Raw genomic sequence first — 16,975 nt, 5'->3', positions numbered from 1 at the left:
CTCAAATACTCAACTGGAGGCCTACTGGAGCAATTAATTACCTTATTTCTGTTGGCTGCAGAACTTGGACAAGGCACAAGAAGAGAGAGTGCTGAACTCTGTAACTCTTTACATACTTGCCACAGGAAGTGACGGAATGATCCACCTAGAATCCAAACACACACATTTAGGCACTGGAAGAGTAATCTTTGACTTACGGAGAATGACGAGTGAGTATTGAAACATGGGAATAACATGTGGAGGAAAAGAAAACCACCAAGGACAGAGAAACAGTCAACGTTTCCAGTCAATTATCTTTCATCGGAATCGGAAAAGTGAGAAAAGTTGTGGAGAGATGGAGGGACAGAGAAAACAGGGGAATTGTCTCAGATTGGGTGAAAACCAAAATTACGCAGATGTCACAGTGTTTTTAATGCCTACTGGTGAAGTGGACTGAGAAATGACAGGTGAAGTTTAATCCTGATAAATGTGAGGTGATGCATTTCTGGAGTACTAATAAGGCTAGAACATATACCACGAATGGTAAAATCCTAGAGAGTACTGAGGAAGAGAGGGACCTTGGTGTACAAGTCCAAAGACCCTTGAAGGTGGCAACACAGGTACATAACGATGTTAAGGCGGCAAAGGGGATAGTGGCCTTCATCAGTTGAGGCACTGCATACAAGAAGCAGGGAGGTTATGCTCCAACTTTATAAAACAATGGTCAGACTTCAACTGGAGTACTGAGTGTAGCTGTGGTTATCACACTATAGGAAGGTAGAGTACAGAGGAGATTCACCAGGATGTTGCCTGGGATGGAGTGTTTTAGTTATGAGGAAAGACGGGAAAGGCTAGGTTTGTTTTCTTTGGTGTAGAGGAGGTTAAGAAGGGACATGATTGCTGTATAAAATAATGAGGGGTATAGATAGGGTAGACTTCAGGATTCTTTTCTCCTCATCAGAGGGGAATAAAACTAGAGGGGATAGATTTAGGGTAAGGGGTAAGAAATTTAGAGGGGATCTGAGGGGGACCTTTTCTACTCAGAGATTGGTGAATACCTGGAATGCACTGCTGGAGAGGTTGGTGGAAGCAGAGTTGCTGACAGCATTTAAATGTTTAGATGAGTACTTACATTGCCTAGGTATAGAAGGCCATAGGCCAAGTACTGGAAGACGGGATTGATATGGATGGGTGCCCACTGGTTGACATGGACATTGTGGGCCAAATGGCCCATTGCCCTGCTGTATATTGTGGGCCAAATGGCCCATATTCCCTACAGTTAATATTTACGCTTAATATTTCATTAGTTTTTACATGACATTTGATGAGTAAATAAAGTTTTTTTGATTTTCCTCAAAAGGAGGCAGCAAGGGAAGTCTTGGTGGGAAAGACATTCTTGAGGAATTATAAACACATACAATACTTACAATATCCATGAAGGAAAATAAGAAAATAGTAATTATGAGTTACATAGGATGAACTTTAAGTGGACAAAGCATATCTTATACATCTAAGTAACAAGAGTTTTTAAATGAATAATGGCATGTAAATTCTCTTGTTAACTCAATAGTTAAAAGTACCAGCACATGTATCACTTTGCACTAAAAGGGACTTTGTTTTTTATTGTTCTAACTGCATTTTTTTCTTGTAAAAAATTGTGTATAATTTATGTTTTTCTTGAAAACACGGCTCATATGATGCCATGTACCTGTGATGCTGCTGCTGCAAGTAAATTTTTCATTGCACCTGTGCATACATGTACAACTTGGAAATAAGAGATCTAAATCAACTTTATACTGACAGGCATCATAACTCACGTTTTGTTGGTACAGATCTCTCTTAATTCTATTATCTTACTTGTTCCATGTACTTCTTCACCAGTAAAACGAATATTAAATGCGTAAGTTGGGTCCCCACCACTTGCCAGCTTGACGCAGAGTTGGGAGGAAGGAACTAATGCTAGCTGTCGAGCTGCCTGACAGAAGTAAGTGTTTTCTGATGAACGAATTTCACCTACAATAATTTAAAGAGAGGAAAACCGTGACATTAGTGATTTTAAATGGTACATCTCTAATGGCAATGCTCAAAAGACAAAGATTATCAAGAAGTAAAATCCTTTAGTAATTGCAATTGTCTGTTTGTTTCTAATTTTGGTTCATGCACACTTCGATGCATTCCTCAAAGTCTCTTAATACACATGAAATCTATTTTTACAATCCAGACAAAAGCCCTAAAACAAGTAAAAACAAATATCATATTTTAGTTGAGGAGAAGTGACCGACATCAATCTTATAAAATAAAGGAGAAACGACTCTCTTGGACTACAGTGGCTACAAAAGCTTAATTTATCTTTGCAAAAATGTAATTTTTTTCTTAAATGTCACTTTTACTTGAGCATAAAGTGATTGCTTTTAAAAATTGAAAATTGCTTAAAAATGTAGATAACTTCAAATCTGAAATTTACAAATCAAAATAAATTAAACAAGGTTTTAAATTATCTATAGGAAAAAGATCTACAAATAAATGAAGGCCAGGTGTAATCAAAACATGCAAAGAAAAGCCAGACTAAGCTAAAGACAGGCATTAATAGCCTGAAAGCAATGTTACAAACCAGGTAAGAAAAGATGGTTAAAAATAAATGGTATTAGCAATGAGTTAAAGTGTCTGTAAATTACCCAAAGTATTCAGAACCAAAAATAGAACCTATTGGCAATCAAACATTATGAGAAAACAAGAATGACCAAGGTACAAGTGCAGAAAATGTCTGGATTGAGAATTTAAAACTGCTGGGGATATGTTTAGAAAAAGCAAGGTGGGGAGTGGGATCAGGTGGGTTAACTCTACTTAACGACATCTAATATTGTTCTGTTAGTTAAAATAAGACGAAGGGATCACCATGTAATTGCAGGTCAATTAGTTTAACTTCAGGTGTGGGCAGAGTATTGGAATCCATTCTGAAGTATAAATTTTCATTTGGGAGAGCATGGATTAATCTAGGAAATCAGGGTGAATTCCTTAAGGGGAGATTGTGTCTGACTAACAATGGAATATGGGTAAATGAAGGCAGTACATTCAACATAGTCTTCATGGATTTTAGCAAGACTTTTGACAAGATACCATATGGTAGGCTTGTGAAAGGGATCCAAGGGAAAGTAGCAAATCAGATCCAAAACTAGCTAAAGAGCAAATGCTAAGGTTGTTTTTCCCACTGGGGGGTTTATTTCCCCATCAGCGCACACACACGATGAACCAAATGATCTTCTTCTGTGGAGCAAATTTATGATACTTGTGCAGCGAATTTTGATTGATAACATCCCAGTGTCTCAGGAGGTTTCATTTTTTTGCTAAGTCTATTTAAAAGTTTGCTTTCTCAGCATAAACCATTCCCCTCTTACCTCCCACTATTTCCAGTGGATCCAGAGTTATTTCAGGTGCAGCATGGTCTGCAGTTCGTTGTACTGTTGCATTTAAAACCCTGTTCATCACAGCTACTTTAGTATCGTAAAAGACCAAGCCTAAACAAACAACATGTGAAGAACAACTTCATTAGAATAGTTATAAATATATCTACAATTTGTTCAGGTTCACTAAATAGTAAAACATTTACAAATATTGGGATTCACTGATGACAATAGGATAAAACAGAAGTTAGGTTGAACTGAGACACAGACAAGTAAAACAGTTAGAAACATGAAATAATTGTAGTTATAGAAATTACAATGTAAATTCATTAGCACCTTCATTATCAACAAGTTGCCTGAAAATACAAAGACCTGTTCAAATTCCTGTTGAAAGGTTGGTTGCATCGTTATCTAGTACGGCAATTCAAATGCACAGGAATGTAAGAAGCTGCAGTATTGTGTCCAATACATCATAGGCACGTCCCTCCCCCCCACTGGAAGTATCTACAGGAGGCACTGCCTTAAGGCAGCAACATCCATCAAAGTTCCCCAGCATCTGGGCTATGCCATCTTCTCGCAGCTACCATCGGGCAGGAGGTACAGAAGCCTGAAGTCCCACACCATCAGGTTCAAGAAAAGCTACTTCCTTTCAACCATGGGGTTGTTGAACCAACCTGCAAAACCCTAATCACTACCATTTGGCAACACCACAACCACTTTGATCACTTTGTACCAAAATGGACTTTTTTTTTGTTCTCAGTGTTTTTTCTTGCAAAAATTATAATTTATGTTTAATTTGTTTTTCTTGTGAATGCTGCCTATATGATGCTATGTGCCTGTGATGCAAACCTTCCCACCACAGATGTTGCCTGATCTGCTGAGCATCTTCAGCATTTTCACTTTTTTAGTCCTGTAAGCTGCAGCAAGTTGAAATTGTAATGTGTAGCAAGATGCAATGGACAGACAACAAAATGGGCAGATGAGGTCTCTTTTCAGTGTCACTGTGACAGCATTCAGGGCCTCAAGTTTCCAGACTTCCTGCATAATCTTAATTTGATAGAATATACTGGAGATGTAAAGTCTGTATGGGGAAAGTAAGCAAGTTAAGGATGCCACAGGGAAGGCCAGCTCTTATTGCTCATGCCCAATTGCTATCTACTAGTGGGCTTGTAGATAGGAGTCATAATCAAGAAGGGCTAATAGTAAAATCAGATTTTTTTTTTCCAAAATTAAAAATCCAGTGATTTCACGGTCATCAAAAGTGAAGTCCTGCGCCAATGTTCCATGCCTCTAGATGCTCCTCTGGCAGTGTAACCGCAATGCCACCTCATCTCTGGTGCGGAGGCTAGCGGAGGGGAAACACCGAGTTCATTGAAACCTTGTCATCACTGGTATCTTCATATCCATCTTTTGAGCAGGGACCCCTCATTGTAATGAGAATAAAAACAGAATGGTGAAGAAGGTGTTTGCAATGCTTGCCTTCATAGGTCAGGGCAATGAGTACCAGAGTTGGGATGTCACGTTGCAACTGAACAAGTTGTTGGTGAGACCACACTTGCAGTTTTGGGCGCAGTTCTGGTCACCCAGCTAGAGGAGGATGTCATTAATCTGGAAAGGGTGCAGAAAGGATTCACGAGGATGTTACCGGGACTAGAGGGCTTGAGTTCCAAGGAGAGGCTGGGACTTATTCCCCTGGAGCATAGGAGGCTGAGGGGTAGCCTAATAAAGGTACATAAAATCATGAGGGGTACAGATAAGGTGGATGGTCACAGTCTTTTTCCCAGGGTAGCGGAGTCTGAAACTAGAGGACCAAGATTTAAGATGAGAGGGGAAAGATTTAAAAGGGATCTGAGGGGCAACATTTTCCACACACAGTGTGGTGGGTGTATGGAACAATCTGCCAGAGCCAGGTGCAATTATAATATTTAAAAGACATTTGGACAGATACAGGGATACAAAAGGTTTAGAGGGATATGGGCCAAATCCACACAAATGTGACTAGCTCTTGGTCGGCATGGACAAGTTGAGCCAAAGGGCCTGTTTCTGTGCTGTATTACTCTGACTCTTAAACAAAAATCCTGCTCCACAACACTTTTCCAGAGAAGGGAGGAACATGAGTTGGCCAGTCAGCCCTACATTACATCATTTAACTATATCATTTACTTGCCTTTATTCTATATCCCCTGATAACCTCACCTAAAAAGTTAATAAAAATTAAATTCATCCAGTATCTACAATCCTTTGTGGGATTGGATTCTTTTTCAACTAGCCTCTAAAAGGAAGATGTCTTTCCTGATCTGAGCCCCAAATTTTAAGATGATGCTCTTAAGTCTACAAACCTTCTATCCAGCAGGTCAGAGCTCACCTGCTGCACAAGTCGTCCTTCGTGGGTGAGGTTGCAAATTTGGGAGGTGTGGTGAGTTATCACAATACAATTCGTAGATGATGCATGTTGCAACAATGGTTGAGGGAATGAATGATTAGAGTACTTGGTGGGGTGCCGTTCAAGCAGGCCACTTTATCCCGGATGGTGTCAAACTTCGAGGAATGTTGGTGCTGCATTCATTCAGATAAGGGGAGAATGTCCAGAGGTGAGTGATCTGCCTCTGATTGCTCTTGTAATTGCAACTTCCACCAGCTCCAATGTGGTCCCACCATCAGTGACATTTTCCCTCTCCTCTTCTTTCACAGAGGTTGCTTACTTTGTGATGCCCTGGTCCACTCTTCCATCCCAGCCCACCACTCCTTGTCCCACAGCATCTTCCCATGCAACCAGAGGTGCAACACCTGCCCCTTCCCACCATCCAGGAACCAAAGCAATCATTTCAGGTGAAGCACTGATTCATTGGCTCTTCTTCCAACCTTGTCAATTGCATCTGGTGTTCAGAATGTGGCCTTCTTGACACTGGAGAAACCAAATGCAGACTGGGTGATTACTTCTCAATGTGCAGGAGTGGTCTGAGCTTCCTGTTCCACATCAGTGCATCAACACATTGCTGATTGTGAGAGCTTGCTGTGTTTCTCACACTCCGACAGTGAGTGTTTTTTTATTTGCAGACATGCCACTTCAATTCTCAATCCCTCCCTTTCTGATGCCTCTGTCTACAGCCTCCTCCACTGCCATACTGAAGCCCAACATAAACTAGAACAACTTCTAGGTACTTTGGAACCTTCCCATGCAACCAGAAGTGAACAATGAATTCTCCAACTTCAGGTAAACTGCTCCCTCATTGTTTCCCATTATCATGCTTGTGCCTTTTTCTCACCTTTTTTTTTAAAATGCTTTGCTGATGGTCAACACTCATGTTCCTTATCACCTGGTCTGTCTTAACCTATTGCCATAGAGTCTTTTATCTTGCATCTCATTCCTATTCCTAGCTCTGCTTTGGAAACTATAAACCCTCCACTTTTCCCCCAGTTCCGATGAAGGGTCGCTGACCTGAAACATTGACAGGTTTCTCTTTCCACAGGTGCTGCTTGACTGGCTGAGTTCTTCCAGCAGTTCTGTTTTGCTAGCACAGACTACTCTGGGTAACCTCACATTTTACCTGATCTACTCTTGAGGAATGGTCAGACACAATCTAATATCTAGGCACCATACATTTCAATACCTGGTGTTTCTAAAACACCAAAAAAATGAATTTTGGAAGTGGTCATTGCAAAGTACATGTCCTTAACTCCACATGGTCAGAAAGCTTTACTGCACACTATAATGCAATTAGTCCTATGCATAACACAGAATCTTCCAAAAGGATGAATGCCCAACCTTTAGACTCTTGTAGCAGTGCTGCAATGCTGTCCATGTATGTATGTGTCTGTCTGAGCTCCACCAGAGGGAGGAAGAACGTCTCCAAAGTGTTGTTCAAGGACTGAAGCAAAGCAAAACGAAGCCGAAGGCTTTCAATTGGAACATCTAGGGATAGCAAATCAAAATTATCAGCAAATGAGATACAGAACATAGCGGAAACACATGATAGATACACATATGCTATTTTGTTTTATCTGTTACAATTTGTAGTGGTTTTAGACTGTGCCCTCAGACCATCCAAAAACAGTTTGTATCCATCACAATACTTTAAGTGATTTAACACCAGTGAAAGATCACGTTTGGAAGACTTCAAATCAAATTATTGTTAAACTGCAAGTAGGATTTCTGTTTCTTGATTCAGACAACACATTTTCTATCCACAATGATGTTTCCCTCAGATGGGGCCATGAGGCCAGGAAGGAATTTTATTATAATGGAAATAAGAGTTTTGGGAAACCAGGAATCACTATAAATCAGAAATCATTAATGTGATAGGCGAGGGTGACATAATACAGGAGACTGATAAACAAGTTTGGATAAGCTGGTTTACAGAGGGCAAGGTGGCAGATGGGAGGCCATCCAAGCACAACTTTCAGTAGCTGAATCTGAAGCTGACAGAGAGGCGCTGGTGTGGAGGTAAAGCTAGTTTCTTTCTGAAATAAAATGAGGAATTTAAAGTCCATTTGGCATAGAATAAGAATTCAGGTTTGCAAATAATCTGGTTCAATCTGAGACACTGTCTGGAAAACCTTCCCAAAATTCAAATGTAGGAAATTGACAATGTTGGGAAAGCAGTCTGACAACTCAGCCAGCAAGAGAGAGATTTCTATGCAACAGGTCAATGATTAATGGCTGATTTTTCCCCATGCATAATCTGGAAGTGCCGAAGTCAGTTTTGGAATTTCAAATGATCATGCACAACCCACAGAATCTGAGGGGAGTTAAAATGATTGGAGAGAAAAATTGTTCGATTTATACAGTGCATTTCAAACAATATTTGTAAGACTGATACATAATGGTGTTTACCAATGATCTCCACTCCCTCATAATACCAACTCAATTTAGCTCATCTCTTACCTTCACTACTTGTCACCTAGCAAAGTGCTTAACATTTTCCCACTTAAAATCTCAGCGATTCTGAATTTCCAAAGCTGTACAAATGTGGAGAGTCAGTATCTGTAAGTGTGTCACAACTGATGTAGTCCTAGCAATGATTTGTGTTGTGTATTGACGACCTACTGGGCTACTGCTAATGTCTAGCAAGTGTAAATGTGTCAAATTAACTAGACCAATAACACAAAACCTACGAAGTAAACAGGCAATCCTTGGGTCAGGCATATCTGCAGGGTCAAGATAAACTTCGTGAGGATGCAGTCGGCTTGGAGTGATGGCAAGATGGCGACAGAGACGGTTAACATATTGTACAAGTGCAACATCCATCTCTAGAGTCCATTTTTTGCAGGATCTTTGGGCATGTCTAGTGTCAATGCAGGCACATCTGTTGGAGATAAACAAGCTGCTTAGACCAGAATCAAAAAGAACCCAAGCACCATCACAGCACGACATGGTTAAGTGAACTGGTAACATCCATCCAGAATAACATCTGCATGTCACTAATTTTTTATTTTACAGTGATTGATGATATGTATTAACTTTTAAAATATTCCTCCCAGTGAAACTTCACTTACCTCTCAAAGTGAAGGTCATATCCACAAGAAAGAATTGCCCGCCACACGCTTCGGATGTCTTGCTTTGACCGATCGACAACAAATTTTTGGAAACCTTCTAACGTTAAATACTTTTCCTCTGGTGCTACAGGAGAATGAAAGATTTATAGAATCAGTGTAAAATAGTTGCAATATCCCATACGTTGATCTGCTGCAAAACCAAACACTTCTTGCTGAATGGAAAGCTAATTCCAATGCTGAGTCTAGGAGATTTCAAGTCCAGTAATTATTTTCAAAAACTTTACTAAAATTTATACCAGGGCCAACTGCACAAGGTAGAGAGGAAGATAACATTATCAATTCATACGGGAGATTTAAGTTTAAGAAAATAATGCAGAAAAGTTAACTTAAAGCAAGCTTCACCAGAATGTCAACTGACAATGTGAGAATGACTGGTACAAAGTCTCATTCCTGTAATGAGAATGTTACGAATCTTTGGAATTCTTTACTTCAGGGAGCTTTGGATGATGATTTACTAAACATTCAAAGCCAAGGTAAATAGATGTTTATATTACAGGGGAACCTCGAGTTTTAGGGAGTTAAGGTCAAACAATCAGCCATGATCTTACTGAATAGCAGAACAGATTCAAAAGATGGTAGCATTGTGGCCTACCCCAGATCTCTTTTCTAGACAAAGAATTGTTCTTTTAAAATATTGATCCTTATTTTGAAAGTGGACAATAGTAGTCATGGCAGCTACTGGTTTTGCAGTAAGTATATAAAAAAAACGTGGCATACCTTCTTGTTTCTTTGCTGGTGACTTCTCTGGGTCCTTGTCCTCGGGTTTGCTGCTCTTTTCAGGTGACTTTGCTTTCACAATTGGTTTCTTCTCACTCAGTGCAGTTCTGTTACAAAAGATGCTTACTATGAAACAAGTTTTCCTTGGTGGTATTTTAAACTCTCTTCCTGTCACCTTAATATAGCTGATTGACCATGATTGCTTTTCTTTACCTTTCATCCATGTCCCTAGACTGAATGTTAATTTGGAATAAATTGGATTTTGTCAGAAAACAACCCTCCCAGTTTCTCCATCCTTTTTAAAGATCTTATAACCTGGAATACTCAACAGTCAAACACAAATGGCTTGTCGCCATCATTCTGTGATTCCCTTATTTTGAGCCATATTAGGAACAAATCTCTCAAGTTAACTGTAAAACAAATTCCTATACTAAGAGTTGAGAAGTGGCTGATGGTAGATGTGGGAATGTAATCCAGAAAGAGTTATTACTTTTGGTAAAGGATAGGTTAGGAGGAAAGAAAATGGTGAAACATAACCTGGAAGCTACTAATGCCCAATACTCAAATTAAAACAAAAATACTATATTATTGAAATATTCCAATTTTTTCAAGGAATCTTACTCATGATTAATACGAACTTGCAATGGAAGCTCTGGATAAAATGCTGAGCCTTTCATCTAGAGTTAAGTTACTAAGGGTGTTAAGTTACTAATGTACTGCATTGAGCAGTTGGAGAATCCTTTTTCATTTGAGATTTATGTAACATTTGAGAGCAATCAGGCAGGTAGCTCACATAAATGCTATGGCTGCACTACTTGCATTGATATAACCCATCCGCTGGACTTTATGGTGTACTAATTCTTAACCATGCGTTTCAGAATAACGTTTACCTCCCCCTCACCTCACATGAAGCTTTGAACTACTCAAAATCATGATTATAGAGGGGAGAACATCCTAATTAAACAGGGGAAAACATCATGATTAAAGACAACGAACCTGACGCTGTTCAGCACGGACCTGTCTTTGCCTGGAGGTTTGCCAATCGGCCTTTTTGTGCTGACTACTTTCCCAGGGTGCTGCTCCTTTCCTGCTTTACTGTACTTGCTCTTGTCAAATTTTGGTTTGGGTATGCCATACTTCCGCAGTATCTTGCAATAGTAAACAAAAAAAATTCATTAAAAATTGTGCAAAGCACAGTTACTAGATGTGTTTACAGAAATAATTCATAGAATTCTCTCTCAAATGGCATCAGGTGACATTTCAGAAATACAACTACTTCTCCTCCTACAATATGAAGTTAATGCTTTAAACAAAAGTACAAATAGCAAAGCAGGGTATGTTTCACTGACAGTGCTATCACATGACACTAACTCAATCATCTTGCTCACCCATGCTTAGTTTGGGCTTCCATCAACCACTCTGATCTCATCGCAGCCTCGGTCCAACAAGCAACAAAAAGTTGAATTCTTGAGATGAGGTGAGAATGACTACACTTGACATCAAAGTGGTATTGACTGAGTGTGGCATTCAAGGAGTCCTACTAAAACTGAAGTCAATAGGAAAAGTCTCCAATGGTTGGAGTCATACCTCACACAGAGGAAGATGGTTGCGTTGTTGAAGTTCAATCATCCTAGTCCTAGGACATCACCATGTACGTTCTTCAGGGCAGTGGTCAATGTCCAATCATTCTCAGCTGCTTCAGAAGTAGGCATATTCACCATGATTGCTTGTTGTTCAGTTCCATTCACAATTCCTTAGTACAAGATACAGTTTATGCCTGCATGTCACAAGGCAACATTCAGGCACGAGCTTAGAAGTGGCAAGTAACACAAGTTCCAGCCAAAACAATCTCCAGCAAGAGAGGGTCTAACACCTACCCTGGCATACAATGGCATTACCACAGCCAAGTTCCCCACTATACTGGATGGTCACTATTGACCAGGAACACAACTAGACAGCCACATAAATACTGTGGCTACAAGAGCAGGGCAAAGGATGGGTATCCAGGGCTGAGATTCACCTCCTGACACCCCAAAACCTTTCTACCATCTAAAAGGCATAAAGCAGTGATGCAAAACTCACCACTTGTCTTGATGAATACATCTCAAACAACATATAAGTGTAATCAACTTCACTGTCATAAGTTAACTAGTTAAAGGTCCAGCGCTGCAAGGTTTGGAATTCCTGACTTTGGTTGTTGATATACAGTCAAGAGAGGATTGTGATCTATCAGCAAGCTGAATTTTTAAACCATACAAATATTAATGACATTTCTTGACCGCAAAAGATTATGCTTGGCGTTTCCTTTTTCAATTTGAGCACAATTTCATTCACTTGGTATTAGGGTTCTGGAAATCTGTTCTACACCTGAAGGTGTTACATGCAAGAAAAACAGAAATGCTGGAACTCGGTCAGTAAAGCAGCATCTGTGGAATCCAGTTAATGTTTCACGTCAAAGACCCTTCATCAGATCTGCAAGACTGGCTGCACCGTCTTCATGTGGGGACACATCACAAACAAATCATGGCTTAACCATGTGGTACCGTTAATAGCCACTTGCTATTCAAAAGTCAGTGCTTACCCCTTCACATCATGGAGACCAAATACATCTGGCCTCTGCACGCAAAAACTCATTGTGGTGGCTGTAGCAAGGTTGACTGGTTAGCAAGGAAACATATATTATGATTTAGAAAACCCAAGGATGTCCTAGTTGGTGCTGGTGCTTTCAAAACACAATCTCATATTCCTTATGACCCAGGAGGCAACCATTTGGCTTACAGCAATCCCACTGCCTCATGTATTTCCCTATAACCTTTTCTCCATCTGGTTTTCCTGACATACACCTACACTAATTTACAGCAGCCAGTTAACCTCCCCCTTTTTTGGGATGGGAAGAAACTGGAGCACCCAGAGGCGACCCATATAGTCACTGAGAGAAGGTGCAGCCTCTTTGCTCCAAATCAGGCACAGGCCTTGAACATCATTTTGATAGATGAGGTATTCCAAAGGTTTTTGCAAGAATCTGCAATTTGCTAGCTTCACTCTAATGGCATAATCACTGCAATCTGGACAACATCTCCTCCAGGGATGTCAGGTGCTTGGTTGCTGTGGGTGCTGAATTCAGGCATCATCCATGCATCAGGCGATATGATTCAGCTTATGCAAGTTTGGTCCACAGTATTCTGGAAAATCACTGGTGTTGTTGAAACTCCATGAATAAAATCTTAACGGCAACTTTGTGGGTGCTAATGACAAGATGGACTTCCATATCTGGATCCATCTCCAGCTGCTGCTATCTGTTTAGTGAAGAACCTTCTACCTGCGCAGATGGCCATAAAGCCCCTTCATTGGATAATGGATAGGTTTCAGCTTTTATCTGACCATTAATCACCAAAGAGAAAAAAAATGTAATTAAGAAACAATACCTTCTTTTAACTACTCAATCCCTCAAACTGTGATACCTGCCCAATTCTTGCCATTGTATTGCTTTACAGTATTTTCCCCCCAAACTGTTGAGGTTTGATTATAATAATAACATAACATTGCTGGTTATTCACATATTCCAAATCAATGGATCTTTGCAGTAACCAGTTCAGGACCATTCTTCCTCATGAGCACTTTAATAACCTTCATTTATAATAATACAGAAGGGGAGAAAGAAAAATGTACTGTACATCTGGGTGCAACTATCTTTATTTCTTTCCCCTCAACTCTTCCTGCTGCTGGGCCAGGTAAAATAACCCAAGGTGGACAAACAATGAATTTTACAACTTACTACATTACAATGATCACTTGCTTTGAAATTGGTGTTATTTGAGTATATAGAAATATAATAATAGGAAATCCCTATTTCTTGCTACTAAGGTTGTAACATTTTGGCCCAAAGTTACAGTAACTACAGAGGGGTTTCCCTATTGTCCATCATAGGGAAAGTTATTGCCAGGATCCTCAACTGCCTCCTCCCAATGGCCGAACAGCTGTTTCCTGTATCCCAGTGTGGATTCCATCCATCTAGAGTTACAGTGGACATTAATTTCACTGCACTATGATGCTAAGATAAATGCACACAGCAGCACCAACTACTACACGGCCTTTTTTTGACATCACCAAAGCTTTTGATTCCATCAATTGGGAAAGACTATGGCGAATCCTCCTCAAATTCAGCTGTCTGCAGAAATTCATCTCCATTTTATATTTGCTTGGATGTCAAACAATAATCCTAACCATAATCCTAAACAATGGGTCCACAACAGAGGCAATCTCAATGCAGTTCAGTAATTGCCCCAAAACTTCTTTCAATCTTTCTTAATACATTGCTGCACCTCATCTCAAACAAGCTTACTGCTGGAGTGGAACTAGTCTATAGGACTAATGGGAAACTGTTCAATTTATGCCACCTACATTCCAGAACCAAAGTCACTTTCAATCTCAGTAGCTGAACTGCAGGAAGCACATAACGCTCACAAACACACACACGCAGAGGGCAAACTCCAAGTCATCACTGTCTTGTTCACACAACACTGGCAAACAAAGATCTTTTACAATACTGCCCTCCAACATTAAAGGTCCACAACAAGACCTGGTAAATGTGGACCATTTCCCCTATCTTGAGAGCCACCTGTCAGCAAAGGCAGACATCAATGATGAAATTCACCATCACCTTCAGTACACCAGCACTGAAAAAGAGCGACAATCAACACCCCAAACCTGGCACATGGTCTACTGGACAACACTGATCCCTGTCTACCTACTGCAGCTAACAGGGAGATACTCCCAAAGCCATTTCTGCAAAGTTTCCAAATCCACCACAGAATAAATAACCAAGATCAGCACCTGTTGTTCACATACCTGACACCAGACTACCAAAAGAGATACTCTGTTCTGAATTCTGTTCTAGAAGAGTTTAACAGGGGGACAGAAGCAAAGATTCAAGGATGTTCTCAGAACCTCATTGAAAAATGCAACATCCCCACCGACTCCCAGGAATCCCTGAAATATGACCATTCAAACTCAAGGAGCAGCTCTTGGGATGGCACTGAGAACCCAGTCCATGCGTCAGGAGCCCAGCAGAAATGGTAGAAGAGCAGCAGTTCACGAATTACCAACCGGCCTGTCTCATCAAGCATCGCCTGCCCCATCTGTGGGTGTGAAGTTCCCATGGCAACCTCATCAGTCACCTCAGAATCCACAAAACTAGAGAGGACACAAGTAGTCACGATCCTTAGGAACGGTCCAAGGAGGAGTGTGATCTACAAAGCCCATTAGGATATCAGTTCAGGCCTTTATCCAAAGCACATACCTGAGTGAGTTGATCCTCCAAAACTTTCTTCGGTGGCCGGACATTGGTGAAAAATATTTGCAACAGATTTCCTGGTGTCTGGGAGTTGATCTGTTCTTTGCTGAGGAAAATGTCAGAAACTTTGATAGGTTTGGCTGGAGCAAGACTCAGCATCTGCTCTGAATGTATACAGCTTCGGAATATCTCTGCAAGAACATCTCGTGCTCCAGGAACCACCTTATCACCTAATGAGAAAGAACTACAATAAATCTTTGTATAATACCTTCAATATATTAGTTGATTTCTTTATTTTCCTAAAAATTAGAAATTGACTTAAAAAAAAGGACACATTTATTTGACAGTTTATGACACTCTGGAAATGTTTCACAGCTAATTAAGAGGGTTTGAACTGCTCAAGTGCCTTGAAAGGAAACACAAGAGCCACAGCTAGATCCCACCAATACAAAGCATGATAAAGGACCAAATATTCTGTTTATCATGTCAATTGAAGGATAAATGTTGACCTGGATGATGGCAGAAATCCCTGCCTTTTCGTGATCAATGACATGGGGATTTTTACATCCCCCTGAGGGGGCAAATGGGGCATTGTAATTAATGAAGTCTACCAGATAATGCTCTGGGACAGGTGCAAGTCCAAGCTAAAGCAAATTAGTTAGTTACTTATTCCAATACAGGAGGTCATTCAGCCCACTGGGGTCCAGTTACATTTAAATTTGAACTATTGAAGACACTCAAGAGTACCACAAGAAGTGGGTTTCAGAGGGCATCCACAGCAAGACCCTGACGGGACTAAATAGGTGTCTGATCTACATATTCAGCCTCCTTACTACTCGCACAAACCAGCAATGTGGTATTGGCAGTTCCATACTTTGCCTGTATTCAAACCCATAACAATAAACTTAATACCATAAATACATAGATGGTCACAGATATGTGCAGCAATTTAAGCATTACTGTTAGTTCTGAATCCACTCCAGAATGTGTTGGCTATTTTTGTTAAGCATTTTTGGAAATACATTCTGCAGGCTGCATCTACAATTTGTAATTTTTCTTGAAACTCATTGGGTGTTTTATAAACAGACCATTTCCTTATAAACTCAAACTAAGACTTGTATCTTGCATGAGTAAAATCTCAATACAACCACTGTTTTAGTGCCGTGCAGGGCTGTGTAAGATTTACGATATTAAACAGATGACTTTGCTTTGTGAATCCCAGCAAGCCAGCCATTTTTCTTACCTTTTATTAGTTTCTCAGTGAAATAATCTTCCAATGCTGAACTACCCTGGGTGTCAAACAAGCTCTGATTTACAGAAGACACAGTTAAAATCTCCTCTGTTGACATTTCCATCAATTCATCTTCTCCCTCCAGACTAGACAATCCAATTAAGTCACTGCTGTTGAACAGACTGGCACGAATCTTTTCGATCTTTGCCCTTGCTCTTACCTACATTTAAAAAAAATTACCACATGACCCAAAATAGGTTATTTACAAAGCAGTATCTTGGATTTCTAATGCAGAATATTGCAAAGAACAATAGTTTTCCTCTCTGATCCTTTGAAGAAGTTAGCTCATGCTATGATGTGCTTATGCAGGTGGCTGCTGTCCTCCAGTTTCTCACCATTATTTGCATGCAAGCTGAAAGGGTACACATCAGCAGGCTGTTGCATTAGGAATATTTCAGAGGTGCATTTACAAACTGATCTTAAAGGTCCCAGACTTACCTATCCTAGCCAGAGCATGAATGAATATACACCACAATTGAGCTCTGTGCTCTTGACCCAAGACTAATGGTAAATAAATCTGGATACCACCTTTGTGTCAGGGGTGGCTTTGTCATTTCCCATAGCAGCATTTTAAGACCTTGAAATGAGGCAGCTAAGTTAAATCCATACGATAATTCTACACATATAAACTGGGGGTGTTTCATTCCTTATAGCTGTTCCTACTTTTGATAAGCATTAGTGATGTTCTGTAATGTGAAGCTCCAATTTCACATTGCCTGGATTTGAATTTGTTTGGTA

General features: G+C 40.1%; 1 protein-coding gene across 5 annotated transcripts in view; it reads right to left on the bottom strand.

Moving 5' to 3' along the window:
- LOC127579642 (probable E3 ubiquitin-protein ligase HECTD4) overlaps nucleotides 1–16,975 on the bottom strand; it is a 219,125-nt gene that overhangs the window by 10,078 nt on the left and 192,072 nt on the right. For 4 of the 5 annotated variants that reach the window (XM_052032551.1, XM_052032553.1, XM_052032552.1 and 1 more), the window contains exons 62-71: nucleotides 16,190–16,397; nucleotides 14,953–15,176; nucleotides 10,650–10,801; nucleotides 9,654–9,760; nucleotides 8,877–9,000; nucleotides 8,496–8,686; nucleotides 7,147–7,293; nucleotides 3,375–3,494; nucleotides 1,837–1,992; nucleotides 42–145 (exon numbers count right to left, since the gene is read on the bottom strand). In XM_052032551.1, coding sequence (XP_051888511.1) covers nucleotides 42–145; nucleotides 1,837–1,992; nucleotides 3,375–3,494; nucleotides 7,147–7,293; nucleotides 8,496–8,686; nucleotides 8,877–9,000; nucleotides 9,654–9,760; nucleotides 10,650–10,801; nucleotides 14,953–15,176; nucleotides 16,190–16,397 — 1,533 coding nt within the window. The remainder of the gene's footprint in view (nucleotides 1–41; nucleotides 146–1,836; nucleotides 1,993–3,374; nucleotides 3,495–7,146; nucleotides 7,294–8,495; nucleotides 8,687–8,876; nucleotides 9,001–9,653; nucleotides 9,761–10,649; nucleotides 10,802–14,952; nucleotides 15,177–16,189; nucleotides 16,398–16,975) is intronic. The other variant, XM_052032555.1, reaches the window with a different exon arrangement.

The sequence above is a fragment of the Pristis pectinata genome, chromosome 17 (genome assembly GCF_009764475.1).
Source record: "Pristis pectinata isolate sPriPec2 chromosome 17, sPriPec2.1.pri, whole genome shotgun sequence".
NCBI classification, from domain to species: domain Eukaryota; kingdom Metazoa; phylum Chordata; class Chondrichthyes; order Rhinopristiformes; family Pristidae; genus Pristis; species Pristis pectinata.
The sequence above is the reverse complement of the archived record's forward strand: the minus strand, read 5'-3'. Positions and strand labels throughout refer to the sequence as shown.